At 40.7% G+C, this 22,245-nt stretch overlaps 1 protein-coding gene across 6 annotated transcripts in view; it reads left to right on the forward strand.

The window, feature by feature from the left end:
* KCNAB1 (potassium channel, voltage gated subfamily A regulatory beta subunit 1) overlaps nucleotides 1-22,245 on the forward strand; it is a 411,274-nt gene that overhangs the window by 312,660 nt on the left and 76,369 nt on the right. For 5 of the 6 annotated variants that reach the window (XM_011959007.1, XM_011959010.1, XM_011959008.1 and 2 more), the window contains exons 3-5: nucleotides 13,063-13,100; nucleotides 17,932-18,011; nucleotides 20,297-20,341. In XM_011959007.1, the coding sequence (XP_011814397.1) occupies nucleotides 13,063-13,100; nucleotides 17,932-18,011; nucleotides 20,297-20,341 (163 nt within the window). Of the gene's footprint in view, nucleotides 1-13,062; nucleotides 13,101-17,687; nucleotides 17,838-17,931; nucleotides 18,012-20,296; nucleotides 20,342-22,245 lie in introns of those variants that run through there. The other variant, XM_011959012.1, reaches the window with a different exon arrangement.

Here is a 22,245-nt window from a genome sequence, read left to right on the forward strand (position 1 = left end):
CTCTCTTATCTTAAGCAGTCCTGAAATTTGGGCCAATCATAAAATAATGAAAAATGGAGCATCACCAGACAAGATCTTTGCTCTCCAGGAGCCCTCTGGGAACATTTCCTTCGTTTCCCACAGCCAGGGCCCCTGGTGCCAGCAGGAGGAGAAGCGGATGCCATCAGTGCTTTAAGATGGCAAATGCAAGCTTTATTCTACCGTCATAACTCCCTGGATCAATGCTGACCTCCCAGCCACCCTCCAAAATGTTCTCCCATTGTGTATTCAGGTGTGGTGACTGATGAGTACCCAGACCACTAATTTACATAAAGGCCAGGAATGGATTCATTTAGATTAACTTATTTCCAAGCAATGAATTAATTAAGAAAAAAGCAACTGCAGGCAATACACGAATTCATTGGACATTACTTCTCTGCTCATCACTTCTCCTCTGCTGTTCTTGAATTCAATCATTCATATAACATTTCTTAAGCACCTCCTCTATGCCAGGTTTTATATAGTCTCTGGGAACACAGAGTTCATCCCAAGATGTTGGTAATCTTGAAAATGTCTCAAGAAGGCCCGCCTTGTGTATTTGAGAACAATCCAAAATACTGTTGAGATACAAATATAACATTTATATTCTTTGATGTCTCTAGTTACCTAAATTTCTGGATAACTTTTCATGCAGCTTGTTAGGAGAGTCATTTAATTCCTGTACAATCGGGACTATGGTTATAACATCATCACCTCCATGCCAAAGCCTGGCTGGAAATACCAGCATTCTTACAATGGAAACTTGTCTTCAGGCCAGGCTGCTAGGAGCTGTTCTTTGCTTTTCCTGAACCATAATTAATTTATAGTCTATCATTTCAAAGGAGAATGACTCTGTAGAATTTGGACTAAGTGCAATCTCCCAAGACCGAAGATGTACCAACATAGTTTTATGATTTACTATTGCTCCATTTTCTTCTTTGACATGTTAAATTTCTGCATATAATTACTGCAAAGGGAAGAAATAGACTTAGAAATAGACTAAGAGTCAGTGCATAAAAAGAGAATCTATGCATAGTCCTATGGGTGATGCAAAAATATCCTGTCCACTTGGTACAGCTATAAATTTTCTTTAGGAAAAGGACGTTATAGTTTTTGTTTAAGCTGAAATCAGTTGGTATCTATCAGGCACAGGTAAAATAAGGTAGTCCTATATGTAAATCTGTAAATCTACAGAGAAACATGAAAACTGGGTAAATTTGAGTGTAATATGGTTGGGAACTTTTTAAATCTTTGGGTTTATGCTAAATTATCCCTTATATATTCCCTCAGTTTTAATTTTTCTGTATTTTAAAAACTTATTCAAAAGCACATGAATCATTTTATATTCCTCTTTGAATTTTTATTAATGATATTTAATACTCTGAATGTCATGAAGTTCACACATACCTCAAGAGGAGGAATTTGAAAGGACTGTTGCCATATATTTTTCATTCTTTTTTACAATGTATTGTCTTGTTTTCACTAAGAGAGTTTCTTTGCCTTGCCATGCAATTAAAATGTATTTCCTAGCAGATTCTGACAGGTCTATCAGCACACACTGTGTTTTTTATGTACAGATAGAACCAGAGTTACTCAAAATTATTACTGTTTGGGGGAGAACAATTCACTGAACCATCAAAAAATATATCCCTGCACAAAGATAAAGATTTGACATTAGCTTTTCACAGATAAAAGAAAATATAAAGGAGGTCACATTGACTTTCAAACTTCTTGACAGTAGTGTTTTTCCAGAGGCTTCTTATTCATAGTAACTTACTGTGGAAAACCAAAAGATAAATAAAAAAGAAATAAAAATATATATTTAAACATATACTATATTCCAGACACTGCACAAATATTTCACCAGAAAAAAATTTTCAATCTTAATAATAGTTCCTATTTTAGAAAAAGATATTGAAAATATTTAAATTTGCTTTAAAAATCAGAAATTACCATTTAACCCTAGTGTCACACGGACGGTGTCTAATTTTATTCTAAGACTGTATTATTTTATCTACATTAACTATTCAATACATTTACTACAGGAGTTCTTCAAAAAACAAAATGACTAAGGCATAGTAATGCCTATGGGTTTTAACAGCCCTGGAAACTTTATTGTGAGAAATAATTTTAAACATTTAAAATGTCAGCAGGAGAAAATATGAGGAATTTTGACCAAGACATTTAGGACAAAATATTAAGAAAATGTAAACAGTGCCTCTTTTTCATCTTCAAAACGTAGAAAGAGCTGTGATTTGTGGAAACTCTTGTTCAACAGATTTTCTAGTAACAAGAATATTTTAAAAATAAATTTTGCTTCTGATTATAAAAGTAATAATGTTTATTTCAATAATGTGGGTCAAAAAACTAAAATACTTAGAGAAGAAAATATTTATCTAAGGACTTTTTGGCTTCATTTTATTTTAAATTTTCCTATCAGGCTCAAGGTGCTAACTTAATCAGTTTGGGAGTGTCATACACACATCAGGAAATTTAAGGAGATTAAGTCATTAATTTAAGTTACTACATATCATAAATTCTAACATACAAGTATGGAGAGTAGGTCATTGTTTCTAGGGTTAGATTTAGCGTACTGAAATTTCATTACTGTTTTGCCCACACAGCCTCTAGAGAGCAATGTCAATCCTTGCAGTCTGCTTTATTACACAGAACTGCCTCTTCTAAACTTCACATCCCCACCGTTCATCCTATTTCCAATGTCATTTCCTTGTCTTTAAACTGTACTGATCAGATTAATGGAGAAACAGAACAAAATGGTTCTAGACAGATTTGCCCTGAAACAAATCTTAAAACAAAATGGAGCTAGCAGTATCCCTTGGCACTGAAATACATAAATCTTAAATCTAAGAAAGAAAGAAATATCAAATATCTGTACATCTCTATAAGCATCATGAGGAACTTTAATCAATCCCAGACGTTTAACCCTCAAAACCTCAAGCTATGCACAGGCATTGGAAGGTCGGCCTCCAACTCTCACAGGTTTTTCTGGGAGGCTCAGCCAGCCAGCCCCCACCCCCCCAGCCTTTCCTAATGAAAGACTGGACTCCCCTCTCCCTCTGCCCTCCCAGCTGCAGACAGCCTGCCCTAGGATCCCTTCAACAGCGATCATGTGTCATTGTTGCCCAGCTCTCTGCCCTGATCCAGAGTTCTTAAAAGGGTTTTAGGGCTAAAAGTCGAGGATGGCTCTGTGCATGAGGTTGGAGGCACTGCTCCTCAGATGGCAAAAAACCTGAGATAAATCCTGATCTTAGGTGGGACTGAGAGAATCTGAGAGCAGGGAGGTGGTCCAGGGCAGTGAAGGCAAATATATGGAGTTCTTCATCTAGACAGCCAGTATTGGGGCAGAGATAGGTGCAAAGCTTTTTTAGAAAATTTCATTTTTAGTTCCAGGATACATGTGCAGGATGTGCAGGTTTGTTACATATGTAAACGTGTGCCATGGTGGTTTGCTGCATCTATCAACCCATCACTTAGGTATTAAGCACCACATGCATTAGCTATTTATCCTGATACTCTCCCTCTCGCCGCCACCCCCTCAGCAGGCCCCAGTGTGTGTTGTTCTGCTAAACAATGGGAACACAAAGCTTACCATAGGGAAGGAAGGTTAGTGGGGAAGGCATTCAGCAGAGGGAAGAACATGGGCAGATTGTAAAGCAGGATGTTGTTACAAGCATTTAGAGCAAATGCCGGGCCATACCATTTGGCTGGAGCAGAGCACAGGGGCTGCGGGGAGGTAAAGCAGCATCATCACCAGGAACCAGCATGGGGCTGTGGAGCGCCCGCTAAGCAGCTGTGGCAAGTCACTTCTTACCGCTCACTGTCACTTCCTTATTTCCTCAGGTGAGGAAAATAGATGGAATCATTCGGACCCTGCAGTTGTGATAGGGATTAGAGCTGATGTATGTAAAGCACCTAGCACCGAAAGAGATAGAAAAGCATGATGGATCTACATCGTGGAGGCTGAGGATGTCTTTCTCATTTGGCCGTAGATTCCTATTTCATTAAGTGCTGACACAGAAACTTTAAATAGTGGAAAGGGTTCTAAGTAATATTTAGTCCTTACACACACACACACACACATTATTTTTTACTTGTAAATGGAGATGCTGCTTGCACTTCACCTACCTGAGGAGGCCCACCTTTACCTCTCCTGGCCTTTACCATTTCCTTACCTACTTTTATTGCTATTTCAAGCTCTTCTGTAAAGGACACGTGTGAAAGCATCCCACCCCCACCACCTTGAGGACCTGGGTGGTTCTTACAAGGAAAGGTAATGAAAGTAAAAAAGAAAAGGCTAAGTTGCTATCACATTTGTCAACTCTGGCCAGATGCTCATTAGCAACATGCTAGAAGCCAAAAATGAAAGACCAGGCTGCAGCTTGGATCCAAAAATAAGGGCCAGGCTCTGTGCAAAATACTGACAGATGCAAGCCAGAAGAAGGAAGAATGTTTTCTCTGCGTCATTTGAAAAAGAACAGGTCCAGGCACCCAGAGACAGGTCTTCATGCAGTTTATCTTAGTGGCCACAGTAGGGTTGCTCAGAGCACTGTTTTGCCTCCAAATCATATGGGATGCTTGATAAACATACAGCTGCCCCAGTTGCAGCTCATATCTGCAGAATAAGAATCTGTGTGGGGGTTCTAGGGGATTTGAACGCACCCTGAAGAGTAAGACCTGTTGATCTGAGATTGGGAATTAATGCTGAAGCTATGATGGAGGCTGGTAAGCACTTAGGAAATTAATTTCACTGCATTCTCCTAAAAATCCTGTGAACTAGTTGTGATTATTACCATTACCATCCCATCTTGCTAGAGAGTGGTGGAGTCAGAACTCCAGCCCAAGCCTCCTGATGTCCCCCTACTTACTTAGCCCTTCACTCTAAGCCTCACCAGCAAGAGGGTATCTTCATTCCATGCCCTTCAATTGGTAAAGAGTGCCAAGGGCAGGAAGCCAATTCTTCACCTCCATCACCTGTCTTTACATCCCAGCACCATCATGGGCCTTCCCCTTAGGCCAGATTTCTAAGAATCTGGTTCTGTTTGTTTTGTTTTGATTCTGCATGAAGTAAAGAAGGTTAAGGTAACTATGTAACTTACCTCTCTTATTGAAATAACAGCGCCCTCTCTACGCTGTCTCGTGGTTGCCAGGGCGCAGGAGCATGTCTACTGGATTTAAATCCCAACTTTTACTCCACCACTTATTAGTTATTTAAACTTTGGGCATGTCATTTAACCTCTGGAAAATGGAGATGGCACCACTTGAGTAAAAGAAGAAGAAAGGCAAGTAAGGGTGTAAAGAAAAGGATGGACTGGGTGCAGTGGTTCACGTCTGTAATACCAGCACTTTGGGAGGCTGAAGTGGGCAGATCACAAGGTCAGTAGTTCAAGACCAATATGGCCAATATGGTGAAACCTCGTCTCTACTAAAAATACAAAAATTGGCTGAGCATGGTGGCACGTGCCTGTAATCCCAGCTACTCAGGAGGCTAAAGCAGGAGAATTGCTTGAACCTGGGAGGCGGAGGTTGCAGTGAGTCGAGATCGTGCCACTGTACTTTGGCCTGGGCGACAGAGCAAGACTCTTCTCTGAAACAAAAACAAAACACAAAGGAAAAGGATGAGATGCTACTAGTATGAGAAGAATCTAAACTGTGCTTCTCAACCCTGACTGCAATTAGAATTATCTGAGGATCTTTTAAAAATACTGATGCCAGGATTCCATTCCCAGAGATTCTGATTTAATTGGGGTCTGGTGAGGAATCAGGTCAGCAGTACTATTTAAATCTACCCAGGATATTCAAATGCGCAGTTGTGGTTAAAAACCTCTTGTTCAAGGTAGTGAGGAAAACAACCAGCGTTCCACAAATGCTCTCTGGTTAGAGACAACTTTTCTTAGTAAGGGTGAGAATGCTTACTGTTGAACAAACAATTATTACCCACCTACCCTGTGCCAGGCTCCAGGGCAATGGCTAAAATTTAAAATTTAAATTAAACTCAGTCCCTGATCCCAGGACAGTTGCAGTCTAATGAGGAAGTCACAGGCAAAAATAGACTATGTAGTTACAGTATAATGTGGTCAATATGGTAATAGCAGTTAGTTCAAAGTGGTAGGAGAAGAGTAAATGGAATGACTTCCTATCCCTTCAAAGAAAAACCATAGACTCATGAAATAATAGAGATGAAGGAAGCTCAAGGTTCCTAATTTTGTGCATAAGGAAACAAGAAATCAAGACGTTGGAGGTTTCTCAGAGCCACAGAGTTAATGCAACAGAACCTACAAAATTCTAATGATGTAGCAAGACATACTTTAACTCACCAGGTGGCTTAGCAGCACTGGACTCTGAAGCTGGAGTTCTGGGTCCTGAAGAATAAGTAGAATTTGGACAAAAAGGCATGGGGAAGTTCACATTTTCAGTGGAAGGCTCAGCCCATAGCTCAGAGGAGAAAGTGCTCACCCGGGTAATGACCTGGAGCTTAAGGATCTCAGGTGGTGGCCAAAAGCTTAGGACTCCCTCCTCCACATCAACTCTAGTTTTGGACTTACACCTATTTCTTGCTGGATATGCAATTTAAAGGAAGGTTCCCACCTCCAGTTCCACTCCTCTTCGGGGGTTACTCTATACAACTGAGATATTGAACATGTTAATTTTGCCTGGTGTATTGCTTAATGTCAATGTGACCTTGGGTTTGAATCTCTTATCTTAAATTATTTAGCGATGTAACAGATTAACACCTCAAAACAGGTGAAATGTCTCTCAATTATGCCTACATTTGGTCAGTCTTGACTATATTAAGCTGCAGTTCACATATGCTCTGTTTACCAAACTTAAAATTGTTAAATCCATATTGAAATGTGTTGAATTGGCTCTCCATTCTCCCACACTCTGACTTTGGTATTCTCCTAGAGGTTTCACCTTCTCTCACACCCTACATCCTTTTACATCAGTAAATACTATTGCCTCCCCTTCAAAATTTATCCAAAATTCAACCACTCCTCATCATCCTCACTACCACCACCTTGGACCAAACCACTGTCATGTCTCACCTGGATTATGGGAACTGCCTCCTAACTGGTCCCCTACATGTCAGCCTCACCTCTGCAGTCTATCCTTAGCACAATAGCAGAGTATTCCTTTTAAAAGAAAGTCAGATTATGTCACTTCTGTATTCAAACTTCTTCATTAGCCTTTCCTAGGTCCTTCCTATGATTGACATGACATGATCGGGCCCCCATGAACCTTACCTTCTCTTCTCTGGCCACACTGGCTTCCTCCTTGTCTTTGCTCATGCTGAGCAAGCCCCTACTCACTGCCCCCTGCAACTGGAACACTCTCCCTCCAGATAAGCGCCTGGTGAGCCCCTTCACTTTCTTTAGGTCTTTTCTTGAAAGCCCCTTTCTTAGTGAATCTTATCTGGCCACCCTATCTAACATTTCCATACTGATCCCTAGACATTTCGTATGCTCTATCCCTGCTTTATAAAATTGATTCTCTAACATTCATCAGTAAACACTATGTATTTTATTTTACATTTTATTTGTAAAATTAACATTTATAAATACTATCTATTTAACTTATTTTTGTTATTCCTTTTTCTTTACCATATATCTGTTTCATGATGGGAGAAATAATTACCAGTTTTGCTCACTGTTGCATCCTGATAAACTAAGTACAATACCTGGCACATGGTAGACTCAATAAATACTTGTTGAATGAAAGAGTGAGGAAATGTTAACTGTGGCATAATTAATATTAATATTATAATTGCATTCATATATTATCTTCTTGATCGCTATAATAATATATTCAAACCATAGGCAGACCAACCTGCAATATACAAAAGGAAATCACCAACTTTATAACCTTAAGATGATTTAGACCCAAATTAAGGGACATTCTGCAAAATACTTGATTAGTACTCTTAAAAGTGTCTACATCATGAAAGATAGGGGAACTGTCACAGATTGGAGTCAGTTAAGAAAAAATACAATTAAATGCAATGTTGGATGCTGCATAAGATCCTGGAAGAGAAAAAAATACAATGAAATTCCTAAAAGGTCTCTTGTGTTAGTACTGTACCCATGTTAATTCCCTGGTTTTGATAATTGCACTATGGTGATGTAAGATATTAAAATGATCTCACCTAAATGTCTAAATATCCTTTATACTCAAAACAAGGCAGTCATTTAAATGATAAACATGTTTTTTGAATGAATACGCAAGAAGCAATTAGCCCGATAATCACCAAAAGATAATGATGTAACCAAGATAGATGTGTGTGGGTGGGCAGTTTTCTTCTTTTTACCTTTCGTCCATCATTTTTCTATGCTATGGTAAATGTACTCCAAGGGACCTAACAGAGGTTTTCAAAGCAAATATTCCTTGGTGCATAAAAGGGGTTTAATCAGAAGACAGAAAATAGTTCAAAGAGTTATCTTTATACTCCTCCTTCTTTTAAAAGTTTAGAAATAACAATTGTCAGTTTAGTAAAATCGTCTTGTAAATAACATCCCGCTAATTTGAGATTACACAGTGAAATAATTGTATGCCATCCTAGGTCTCAGGAAAACATGTTCTCTTTAGAGGCATATACATGGTTAAGAAAACTGTCACAGAGGGTTTTTGAGAATCATATTAACTAACAAGTCACCTTAGTTCTTCTGGAGTGGAGCACAGTAGAAAATAAAATCAAAGAAACAGAGTTCTTCTGTCTAGAAGGCTGGATGGGGATGTGTCCTGTCTGTGAGAGGCAATTCCTCCTCAGGGGCAGTCGGTAGACCCCGCCTATACTGGACCACCTACCCATCCCCTTGCTGGAGGCATTTCAGCCAAGGAGAAAGAGTTTCCCTTGGCCTTTTTCCACAGAGGGGCATAGCTGGGTGGGTACCTAGGGATAGGAAGAAACTTTTCAATCATCTAGAGACTAGAAGAACTAAAGATTATTGATGAGCATTATTCATTTTTGTATAAGTCATAATAAAGATGTTTGTTTGGTAGGAAATTATCCTAAAATTTTAAAGATTAACAGCAGTCAAAAAGGCAATGTAATTCAATTTAACCAACATTTACTGACCATGTATTAAGAACCCACTTCTATTCTAGGGCTGTGGAGATGCAAAGAAGAATGAAATAAAACTGTAGACCTCAGGCAGCTTACTCTCTAGTAAAAGATACAAACTCTATAAACAAATAGCTAGAAAACAAATGAGTAGCAAGTGTCAAAAGAGCCAGGGAGGTAGTCATCATGAACAAAATAAGCTGAATGTAAGAATGACAAACTCCAAGAAATGGAAGCAAACACTTTATTCTTATTAAGTTATGGTATAGGTATGTAACAATGTAAATATATATAATATTCATATGCTATTTTATATTAAATTTTTAAAACTAATTGAAAAAGGAAACATTTAATTATTGCTATATTTTTATTTCATAATTCATTACTGCTTTGACTTCGAATCAGAGACCTCACATCTTTGTTTCTGTACCAAAACATGTTTCAGGCCCTGTATTTTTCACTGTGATGTGCAGAATGCAGCCTTAAACACTTAAGCCAGGAGGGTGGTTAGTAGTTTTCTCAGATTAATTTTGGAGTTGAGCTGCTCCTAAATGTAGGCTCTTCCTGACATGGATGGAATTACTGTAAATGGTTCTTATATCTAGAATCACCTCCTCCAAAATGTGTGTACAATCCTGGCTTTCAGCATTGTTCTACTTAGACTTCAAATAGACTTCAGTACCATTTTTGCTCTACAGTTTGATAATGTCAAATCATAGCCCAACATAGGTACTATCAAAAAATAAGAAAGGTAAGCTAAATAATGTTAGTTTATTTTCATAAAGTTTGAAGTCTGAGAACATTTTTAGAATTTGATTTTCAATGGCATAGTTTTAGAGAATAAATTTTAGGGTATCATCTTCATTTCTGGAAACTGATCGCAATGTAGGAAAGTAGATGAAATTATTCCTTTACAAATGAATTTCCCAAAAAGTTAACTTTATCAGGACTGACAGAAGCTCACAAATGAAACATTTGTGCAATACTTGTGACTGTACCTATAGAAAAATTGTCAAAAGATACAGATAAGTGGTAGAGTCAGCCACTGCTAAGCAGAGATAGGGCTATCCCCTGTGATTACATTAATGGTTAAAAAAATCTCTTCTGCACCACAGTGCAAGTAAGCCAGCAAATTCATTAAGCAAATGTTGACCTGATTTTGCTCAAAGACATAGAAGAATAGCCAATTTGTGGTATTAGTTACTGAATCCATGGCTTCTCCCATTTTAGCTTTGTGCCCAAAGCAATTTCTGATGAATGAGGAAATTAATGGACTTAGGGATAGTGTCCCCACAAAATAGTGCCATCTATGGGCTGTTGCTTGACAGGCCTGACATTAACTCCACCCATCCTGAGAGCTCCATCTGTAGTAATATTTGGTGACTTTGACCAATGCATTCTACATCCAAATGGTCTGAAACCTTTTTCATAACATAGAGTCAGCCATTTCCTGATGTTTTGCCTTTCATGGGCTCCTGGTTCTGAAGTTCCTTGACCGATTCAGAATTCACACCACACCACAAATAAATATAGTTAACAGTGTGCTATTCTTTATATCTGTGTTCTCATTTGCTGCAAGAGAAAATGCCACCCATAAATTAACTTGTCCTGACAGTTCTCAATCTTATTTTTAACCTACCAAGCTACAAAGTTGCTCATTAGACACATAATTTCTGCAGCATTCAAAAGAGACTCTTTTATAAACTGTGTTGTCTGTAAAAAGGTTTTGATGCCCAGGCAATTTTTTCACTTAATAAAGAACTGTATTTCACAGCAGCTCACTTATTCTCATTCAAAAACAAATGCTGCCATTTCTTCAGTCCATTAAATTTTCCAACACCCATCTTTTCTGTGTAGCAGTCAAGGCTGACATATTTTTTTATGGTGCCTTAAGATGTAATTTTTCTTTGCAAACATTCTTTGATTGGATACTCTTCCTATCCACCCCCCCCACCCCCAAAAAAGGTATGCTCCTGTTTTTTCTTATAATAATTGTTTTTTTAGGAGGTGTATAAGTTCATTTTCCTCTTCTTTTTACAGTAAGAAAAATATCAGTAAACACATGGTGGTAAAAAGCTACTACTCTTTGATTTCAGTGCTGGGAATACAATAGGAAGATGTGGAGGCTTTAACTAACTGAGAGGGCACAGTCCTCTGATTTAGGGGCTGTCTACCTGGTGAGGACATCAACCCTTCACTGTCAAAGGCAGCTGGAAATCAAAACATTTCAAGAAAAATCTAATTGTTTAAATGTTGGCAACTTATTCAAAATTTATTAAAATACCAAGTGGATCAACACCATTCTAATCAAGCAAAACAAGGCACCCTGTGGGCTGCCCATCTGCAACCTCTGGATACGTAGAGTATAAAAGTAAACCATCTATACCCTACTTTTATTTTAGTCCCTGAGAAGTAAGAGAAAAGGCACAATTATATCAACGTATTTCTATGAAGTATGAAATACAAGAGCCATAATTAATTTGGAAATGGTCTAATAAGGCAGTGTGGTGTGGTGAAAAGGATACCCTTCTTGAAGCCAGTCATGTTTGGGGAATCCTGGGTATTTCACTTATCAAGTTGGTTAATTTTCGATTCCTCATCTGGAAATAAGGATAAAGTGATCTGGTACGCTTCTTAGTATACTGTCTCGCATTTGGAAAGTGTTCCATAAATAGTAGCCAGGACTGTTATTATGAAATGCAAAATATGCATTTTCAACCACATTTCTTTGTATCCCTCCCAAATATCACTTGTGCCCAGGCCCTACTGCTCTCACTCCTGCCATCCCTTCCTGTGCTCCCATGTTTCATCTCATGGCCTGATGGTGTAGACCCCTGCTCATAAGTACTCCCTGGAGTTTCCCACCTCCTTTCCTGGGCCATGCTCTTGCGTCTCCCTAGAACATCTGTCCATTTCTCCTTCGTTCAGTTAACTCCTGTGAGACTCCACCAAGCTGTCACCTCTTCTAGGAAGTCTTCCTTGAATGCCACCACCCTCCAATCTAAATAGAGCACTCCCTTTTTTCTGCCTTGTGTTCACCTCAGTCATAGCATTTGTCAAATGGTCTTATAAACCGTGAGCTCCTGGGAGACAGGAACTGGGCCAATCATCTCACCGCTCCTCACACGTGAGTGCAATGCTGTTACGTGGCATGTAACTAGGAATCAGAAGAATTCATTCCCTCCTTTATGAAGGAAAGAGAAGGGAATATATCCTCCTTTTAGGAGGATCTATCCATAAAGGATGGAATGAATAAATGAGGTGACTGGAGACCAGCATAGCAAGTGCTCACTCCACTTCAGCTTCCCTTCTGCTTTACAAAGTTTCAAACGTCTTTGGCTAACGAGTGTGCATTTCTTCCCTTGCCTTCCCAAAGCTTACTCCTGCTGCTCTCTCCACTCTCACCCAAACCAATGGAGATTTCCATTCTGGAATGGCAGGTCATGACAGAGAAGGCACGTTAAGTGTCACCTCCTGAGTCTTGTAAGTGGGTATTGGAAAGACCTCTAAGAGGGTTTCTTTTGAAAAGTAATAATGAATAAAAATACAGTCACTATTTGGAGGCGAAGAAGGGGAGAACCATAACCATAACCCAAGGTCTTATCTTCACTTTCAGAACATGTGGCTTCTTAGCTCAGTGGGAGCAAGAATGCATCTTGTACACTAGCATCCATAGTCCTATAGCAGAAGAGAAAGCATCTTCTAGGATAGGGCTGCCAGTAGCATGTATGGTAGCTTTCAGTAAAGAAACAGCACCCCTTTCTCCAGAGGGATGCAGACCCCTTCTGGAATACTTAGTGAAAAGAAGACAAACTAGACCACAGCCCACATGTGCCCCTCATCCAGGTACCTTTGTGAACTACCCATACAACCTATTGAGATAGTCCCAAGGTAAGAGAAATTCCCTTATTATGCACAATATTAGAAAAACGATGATGAATAATATGCAAATATTTATTCTTTTCTAGGAACATGGGTGACATTTGGAGGTCAAATTTCAGATGAGGTAAGTTACTTTTGGCCTGTATTATGCTGATGAAAGAAAATGCAAAGAGAGCTGTATAGTGGGAGTCCTCTTTCTGGGACCCTGCAATTCTACAGGGATAAGGTTTAAATCACAGGAAATGGTTAAATTTGACTCAGAGATTATTGTTGATTTTATTTTGCCTGTTGTATTTTTTACATTTAGACTATTAATAGCCCTTGAAGCTGTACACTATACATGCAGGTTGAGCAGTTAGAGAATGAAACAATTTGGAATAAACATTAGTCACTTTATGAAAAGACTGTATTGCTGTGATGTGATTTTGCTTCATTTATTTGTTTATTTTTAGCTGCAACTAGGATGACTAACTTGTCTCAGTTTGCACAGAAGTTTCTCAATTATAGTATTGAAAGCCCATGTTGCAGAAACCCTCTCAGTCCTAGGAAAACTGAACAGTTGGTCACCTGCCTTGGGCAACTTAATTTAACCTCTCTGAGCCTCAGTCCATCCTATATAAAATGAGATGCTAATGATAACCTTCATGGCCTGTTAAAAGGATTAACACACCATGCTTGTCAGATGTTTATATAGTCCTCTGACTAGCAAGTAGTAGACACTCAATAAATGGCAACTATGGTAATTATATTTACCATAAAATTCCTTTAGATGATCATTTACACAGTCAAAACAGTACTTACCAAAATGACAGTTTTATTGTTTCCTTTAAGGAATACCTTCCTGGCACAAGTGAGGTATGCAGGCATTGAGCACCAAGAACTCCCCTGAGGGCAATGCCCTGAGTCCCTCTGATCCTTCCTTGTCTACTTGCAAGAAAAGTCAGGGATAGTGTATCTGAGTGGGATCCAGTCACACTCTACCATTGACCGACCTGGTTTACTAACATTTACGTGTATTAACAGTGGCCACATCAATAAAATGCTCATACCCTCTGTTCAGCAGGATGGTGGTTAAGATTAACTAGATGATGCCTGTAAAGGGCTTAGTGGGGTACCTGGCCCAGAATAAGCCCTTTACAAAGGTAGTGCTTACTATCATTCCTAATGAGACACTTGGGAAACAGAGGCTTTTCTCCACAGCTCCCAAAATCACCAGTGTTATTTAGCAGATCTGAGAGAGAAGTCTTAACTGTCTATTCTTGTCTGTCCTAATGCCTGTTCCCTGTATTGGGCACATGTCACCTTAGAGGGCTTGCCTCATGGGGGCTCCCCTGGGATGCAGACTTTAAGCTAGAGAGTAGCCTGCAGGACAGTTATTAGGAAGTGTTCTCAGGATCAGCATAGGGCAGGGAAGAAAGCAGTACTGGGCAGACAGAGAACTTGGGTCATGATGCAGCCTCAACAACGACCTCAGCCAACTCCATGGGAACCTCCAAAGCTGAGATGGTTCTGCAGAGTTGTCTCAGTCTGGCACAACATAAAGGATCGGGCCTTTATGTCCTTTTACTGACCAGTCATTGGGCCAGAGGCTGATCAGGAAGCAGGTCTGACCTTGGGCTAGGTGACTCTCTCTAGCCAAGTGCAATTTCCAGAGAGGGCTGACAGAGGAAGGCCATTTGATGGCAGCATTCACAGCAACTCAGGGAATAAGTCCTTCAGTTCCAAAGGAGAACCTGAGGGCACATCCCAGAGTCTACTACAGGGCTCTCTCTGACTGGTACCAGGAAGGGGTGTATGGAGGAGACACAAAGGCAAAGCCACAGAAAGCAGAGCACAGGCTACAGACTTGAAGTCTCATACAAAATAGGTGGCAAGCAGGGAGGGAGGCCTACAGTTAATAATCCACCGTATCCAGCACATGTATTACCTACTACTGACTGGATGGTGCTTGGAAGGGAAAAAGACAAAAATATCTACCCTTTCTGAGCAGAGGGGCCAAGTAAAGTGCATTATTTCCCCCTAGTCTTCACTCTCCTCTTCACAGTGTCTACTCTCTGCTGCAATGAGCCAAGCTTGCCCAGGTCGTAGTGTGCAGGGCTGACCTCTGAGATGAATAATTTCAAAATTTCAAGTCTAAAAGCTACAATAAAGCTGTCGTGAATGGCTGCTGAAGTGTTCACCTCAGATGCAGACCAGGTAAATAGCTATTGTACTTCCAGAGAGCATCTGTGGCTTTCCGTGGGTCCTTGAAGAGAGAATAACAGCAAAGAGAAGAAGGGAGACACAGCCAGATTCAGTCTCACCCATCATAGAATTCTTTGAGCTCAGTGCTTTCCATGTAGCAAAAATGCGGACCAATAGCAATGAGTTGACCTACCTCGATTTTTCTGCTTTCTCTCTGGCTTCAAATAATCTCAACACAAAGTACCTGCAAATATGGAATACTAGGGCCGGCTGAGTTAATTGTTGACAGTTACATCATTGTCAACACTGTCTCAGGAGGTGGGGATGTCCCCATCACTGGGAGAGTTCATTTACTGAATTACCATTTGGCAGGGATATTACCAAAGGATACAAACACCAAACTCTGTAAGGTGCCTCTCAAAGATGATTCGGCTTCATCATAAAATAAAGATAGATGTTACTGATATGAATAATTATTTCTTTAAAATAATGATGAGAGCATATTAGCATCTTACAGCACTTAATTTTCAGAGTTTTATTGATTTTTTTTTTTTATCTGTGAGGTAGTTAAGGTGCCTTTAACTGTAGGTATCAAAAACCCAACTCAAATCAGGTTAACCCATAAAAGAAAAATTATTTTGACTTTTTTTTTTTTTTTTTTGAGACGGAGTCTTGCTCTGTCACCCAGGCTGGAGTGCAGTGGCCGGATCTCCGCTCACTGCAAGCTCCGCCTCCCAGGTTTACGCCATTCTCCTGCCTCAGCCTCCCGAGTAGCTGGGACTACAGGCGCCCGCCACCTCGCCCAGCTAGTTTTTTATATTTTTTAGTAGAGACGGGGTTTCACCGTGTTAGCCAGGATGGTCTCGATCTCCTGACCTCGTGATCCACCCATCTCGGCCTCCCAAAGTGCTGGGATTACAGGCTTGAGCCACCGCGCCCGGCCTATTTTGACTTTTAAGCTAGAAGTGCAGACAAAGAGCAAGCTTCAGGGCTGCCTCTGTCAGTGACTCCCAATCTGCTTCCCAGAGAGTCTCTTGGCCCGTGGGGCTTTGTGTATCAACTGCTTCTTCAGGCAGAAAGGCCTTCAGGCAGAAAGGCAGCTGCCGGAATCCCAGGCCTCAGTTAGAACAGTAACTCCAGGGTAAGGGTGTTGCTCCTAGAAACTCAGTAGGAACAAATAAAAATGTTCCAGAAGTCCCCAGCAAACTTCTCCTCATATCTCATTGGCCAGGGTGTGTCACATGACCCTTCCTGAGCAACTCACTCATAGGCCCCCCAGGCCCCCACTAGAGGGAGGTGAGGTCAGCTTTGCCTGAGGCCTCTGGGCTTCATGCAGAAGGAGGAGACAGCTGAACAAAATCATCCCCATTTTGCAAACGAGGAGGCTGAATCTACAGAAAGGTCAGATGGTTTGCCCAGGTTTATCTATCTAGTAAGTAGCACCCTCAAGGCCAGAAACCACTCTTCAGACTTAGTTGGTGATGTTTTTCGTTATTTCACATTCAGGCCTTCAAGTCCAATGATTGGGAAACATCTCTGTCATCGTTCAGTTTAAGTCTCCATGCAGAATTCTCCATCTTATCTTTAAAAAAAACTCTCTAGATAAGATTTGTGTACATTTTCCAATAATAATATACCAGTATGTCATATGACATAACACAGGCTAATATAAAATACATGCACAATAATGTTTAAAAATAGGACAGTCATAATGGGGAAAACTTGTCTTAACTTTTAATCTCCAGTTAGGATATAATTTAAAAATTATAGGAATACAAGATAAATGTTTTAATGGTAGTAAATTAAAAGCATTAATAGCATACTATTATGCTAAAGAATCTGGATGGACTCCATTTTGCTAACTTAACATTTTTCTTGGTAGGCTAATTTTTAAAGCAAACAGAAAAATAGTTTATTTTGGAAATGCTGATGAAGCAACTTCAGCCTGCCATCAAAACATAATGGAAAAATCAATTATAATTATTTGTGAGGTGTGTAATTTTCCAAATGACTAGTAAGTCAATTGGCGAAATGAAAAAATGGCCCCTCTCCATTGTTGTTTATGGCTATCCCTCTCTGGCTATTCCTTAAGCTGTATATAGCTATTCTCTACTCTTCTGTCATACTCACTGCTCGCGTTCAGCAGCACAAAGCAAGGAACAAGGAGATTTGAGGTCTGTTTGCAGGCAGAACAGTGAAACTGGGTTCTTGGTGAGTCAAAGGCACGCTGCCCCCTCTCTGTGTTGATTCAATGGCTGCTCTACGATGGTGCCTGAGATTTTGCTGAACTGTGGGTGGCAGGAGTTTTGTAACAGTCACAGCTCTGTCTCAGCATCAAGAAAAAAGTCACAAGCCTTCAGGTCAGGCGTCACCTAGCTGCCAAAACTTACTGGCTTGGGGAAAAGAGTTGAGGAATGGAGTCACCAGTGATACAAATGGCCCCCCTCTGTCAGAAAGATTAAGATACCATAAAGAATGTTGTCAAACCAGCTCTTTCCAGAAGAGTGAGAAACACAAATCTATCCACTTTGGTCAGGCTAAATCCCAGCCTTCACGTAACTCCTCAGTGCCCTGTGTCTGAAGGAAAGAATACTTCTGTCCTATGGATACTGGCTGAACCTTCTTTCTTTCCCTCTCTTCACTAAAACTAAGAAAAATAAGGAGTGGTTAGTGAGAGGTCAGTGTTCCTAAAGATCAGTAGAGGACTCAAAGTTGCTTCCAGGTTTGGAAAGCACTTGGCTTTTCTGACTGACCTTCCCATCCCCTTGCAGGTTGCTGAACGGCTGATGACAATCGCCTATGAAAGTGGTGTTAACCTCTTTGATACTGCTGAAGTCTATGCTGCTGGAAAGTAAGTCAGTACCTGTTTGTGTCACTCAAATGGCATCTGTAGCACCAAAAGAATCAAACCATTTCCAACATGTTGGTGAAAAGGTTCTGTCCTTTCTCCACGTGTTGGTGGCTCTGCTCTGCCCTCTACCACCATTACTAGAATTGGGGATACTGACTATCTCTGGAACTCTCTGCTGACCCAAACCTTCCTGCTTCTGGTCTCTGTATGAAGAATGGGCTGAAGAGGTATATGACCAGGAAGCAATTGCCATGTCTGTGTGAGGGACAGCAGAGTCTGGTGCCAGAGTGGTGGCAGCGGAGATTGAGAAATATTAGTTGAATACATGAGTGACCAAATGAATGAACAGGTTCCAAAATGGTTGCTCAAAAGTTAGTCTCGTTATTTCATAACCATATCTCATAGTTCTTCAGCCCCTAAGGAACTGGGAATCCTCCTTGCAGGGAAGCAGGAGCTTTTCCTGTTTACCTCGCTGTCCCTACACTAGCATTACAGGAAGATTAGATGTCAAAGTCAGGATCCCCCAAGATGCCAAAGAATCTATTATCTTTTGTAAGAGGGGATCTCAGAGCCCATTCTGGGGACAGGAAAGGTTGTAGAGAGTCCTCGCTTCTTTTGTGAAAGGAGTCACATCCAACTGCAACCTTCCTTTGAACCCAAGGCAGATTTGGAGCCCTCAGACAGGGCTTATTAAACCAGAACACATAGGAAATGGGCCAGGCCAGGCCTGAAGGTTCATGCCGTCCAGGTCCCAGCCTAACCAGCACATTTCAGAATAGATCTGGGACTCCCTGGCCTCCTACTGGGAAGATGGACGTCCAGCTCTCAGAACCAAGGAAACTAAATAGCTGCCCAGCTGTTTGAACAGCTCTGCAATTTTCTAACTGGACTGTGAGGTATAATCACCTGCAGGCCTAATTCACCTCCTTCCAGGTGAGAATTACAATCAAATTGCTGGACTTGCTGAATCAGGATGATCAGTGGATGGTCCCAGTGCATTTTCCTTGCATGAGTTTCCTCCTTTTCAAGACAGGTATATGTTTAAGGACCATTAAGGAGGTTCAGAGCTCACATTCTTGATGCTTTCTGTTGAATCCAAGGAGAGAAAGTAAAGGTTATAGGGTCTTGCTCCTTTCTGCCTTCTACCCCTTTCCATTGTTTTCTTCTTGTGAATCCTGCTTAGTACCAAATGGCACTAAGGTAGAAAAAGGGAGAAGTAAGTAGCAAGTCTCTTTAGAGTCCTGTTTGTATTATTCCTGTGAGGATAATCGCTCTGATTAATTATTGATTGTCAGTCTATAATTGAGATAGGTTTCCACTGTGAAATGCAAGGTTGTAAAAGGTAACAGAGAGATCGGGAGAAACAAAAGCAACACACCAATGCAAGACTCAATGCTTGTCTCTTTGGGGCATACTCCACAGCTAACCTGCATCAAAGCTTATTGCAAGCTATACACTCTAACAAAGACAGAACTTTCAGTTAAAACCAATGATGATCAGCCATGACTCCCATCCACAGCATCCTAATGGGCAAGGTGCTAATTCCACTGATCTGCCATTCACTAAGCCTCTGAGAGCCCAGCTGCTTCTGACAATGTTGGTCATACTGGGAGGGACATAGAACATTTGTCTACTCAGTCTCGGGTCCCAGCCTGGGTAGGTGGAAGAGGAGAGGACAGTGGATGCCTTCAGTGTGCCTCTGCACCCAGCCTTAGGGGCAGGAAGGACACTTTGTTATGTCTTCCTCTGTTTTGCTCCTGTGACAAAGTTTGCCACTGGAACCCAGGATGTTCTGTAGGTGAGTGTTCTCTATGTGGGACATCTAAACCCACAACGTCGGTTTTAATTTATACCTGAGAGCCAATATTTTCTATCTAAACAATGTGAGGTCTCATTGTTCTCCATGGTCACAATTGAATTGCCTCATAGCAATTAGAAGGAAAACTTTGACTTCCTTTGGACACTACCAAGCAAGACATTTATATATGGGATCATTGGTTCAAAAACACCAAACTGCAAAATGACTGCTGCTGCTTAGTATCAGGACTGCAGGCGGTCTCCTGCCAGCGTGTCAGGATTTGGCAGGTGCTTCTGGAATGCTCCGGAGCAGGATTCTGCAGGCACAAGCAGAAACAGCGGAAACTGTGCTACCAGCCGAGAGCGGCTTCTATTTTCGGGATATGTAGGCACTGAGAGTTCAAACAAGGAATGGTTCTTGTGTTCTGGATTGACTCTTGCTTTTCCAGGACACTGCATCCTAAGACATTATCTGTTTCCCTCTCCAGGGCTGAAGTGATTCTGGGGAGCATCATCAAGAAGAAAGGCTGGAGGTATTGCATTTGCCATAATTATTTGTTTGTTTTTAAAAAGATATTGTTTTGCACCAGAGAAGGAAAAATAAAATTATATGACACCTGACCAAAAGACTGTCAAAAAAAATCAACTGTTGGTAAAGCAGTGATTTATAGTGGCTTGAAAATAAATGCTGGCAAGTTCATTTCTGGCGCTTCAAAAATTATTGGCTAGTCATTGATCACAATGAATTACCAAAGGGTTGAGCAGAGAAGGAGGGGATGTTCATGAAATATTTGTGCATAAAAAAGTGACAATTTCATGGCTTCTGACTGCCATTTGTGCTAATCTGTTGTAGGAAGTAACTTGACAGGAAACTATTCCCCCACACACATGCATTTATGTTTGCTGTTTATTTTATTAACTCTGGATGCAAAGAAATGATGAAACAAGAAGACTTTGGGATAAATATCCCAAAGCTTTCTTATCTGAACACATTTAGTCAGCATCTCTCCTGTGTGTCCAGGAACCCTGTTATCTGGGTATTCAGAAAAGTGCTTCATCTGCTATCCTTGAGAAACACAATGGCTGTGCTTACCTGTCCCTTTCCATCACCTTCTGTAGCCAAAGACAGCGGTGATAAGGGAAGCTATAACATCTATGAACAGTGGGGAGGTAATACTTCCCCATTTCACTATAGATTTCAGCCACAACAGCCACTACTTCCCCCGCACGAATACAGAATTAAGCAAAGCTCAGCAAAGATTACTGGACAAATTTGGGGTCCTCCTCTGCCCTGGCGTAATATCTGCTGATTACCAAATAAGTGACAGTGTAATCATATTAGTGAAGACAACTGTGCAAAGAGCTGTGTACTCATGCTTCAACACCTTAGCATGTATTTTCTAAAATTTAGTCTAGGGAAAATGGACATTCTCAAGGAGTTCAAAAGTGGTTTTATTATGCTTTTACACATATGATTTAAACTCTCTCTAGGAAGCGAAACTAAGAAGGTGAAACAGACCTGCATGCACTTTTAAGGCTGCTTACTCCCCACTCTGAGACGAACTTTTGGTAGGAATAGAGGGCCCTGTGGAAACGGAAAAGCAAACATTTATAGAGATGTGAACAAATAAACTTTGATGACCTATTTTATCCTTCTCCCTTCTCCTTCTCTCCCACCCCAGGGAACCATAAGGATGTTAATAGAAAACTATATTCCACCTTATATATGGGAAAACATTCATGTTCCCACTCAGTCCTTCACCTTGCGTGAGTTACTTTCCCACTCAAAGTATTGGTTCACCCATCACTGCCTAAATAGAGACTGTATCCATTCCCTACGGTTGCTGCAACAAAGGATCAGAAACTGGGTATCTTAAAATAACAGAAATTTATTCTTGCATGTTTCTGGAGGCCAGAAATCCAAAATCGAGGTTTGACTTCAAGGTTGGCAGGGCCATGCTCCCTCTGACATTCTGGGTAAAGTTTGGAGTTCTCCCTCGCTTCTTCTTAGCTTCTGGCGGTTGCCAGCCATCCTGGGCATTCCTTGGCCTGTGGCTGCAGCACTTCAGCTCTCCTCCCATGTGTCTGTGTGTCTTCTGATAAAGACACCAGTCATATTGGATTAACGGCCTACTCTACCTATTAACTAATTATATCCACAATGATCCTATTTCCAAATAAGCTCACATTCTGAGGTTGTGTGGGTTAGGACTTTAACATATCTTTTTGGGGTACATGATTCAATTATAACAGAAACCTTGGAGATAATTCCACTAATAGTACAGTGAGGTCTGCAACAAGGTGTAGGCTGCTGGAGTACATCTAAGGAAGAAGGGAAAGCATCAGCGCAGTAGCTATTTTCTTTCTTAACACCCAGAGAACATTAAATGATCACTCTCCATAGCTGCAGAACCTATTTTATATACCTTTTGTAGAA

The sequence above is a fragment of the Colobus angolensis genome, unplaced genomic scaffold (assembly GCF_000951035.1).
Source record: "Colobus angolensis palliatus isolate OR3802 unplaced genomic scaffold, Cang.pa_1.0 Scaffold48, whole genome shotgun sequence".
NCBI classification, from domain to species: domain Eukaryota; kingdom Metazoa; phylum Chordata; class Mammalia; order Primates; family Cercopithecidae; genus Colobus; species Colobus angolensis.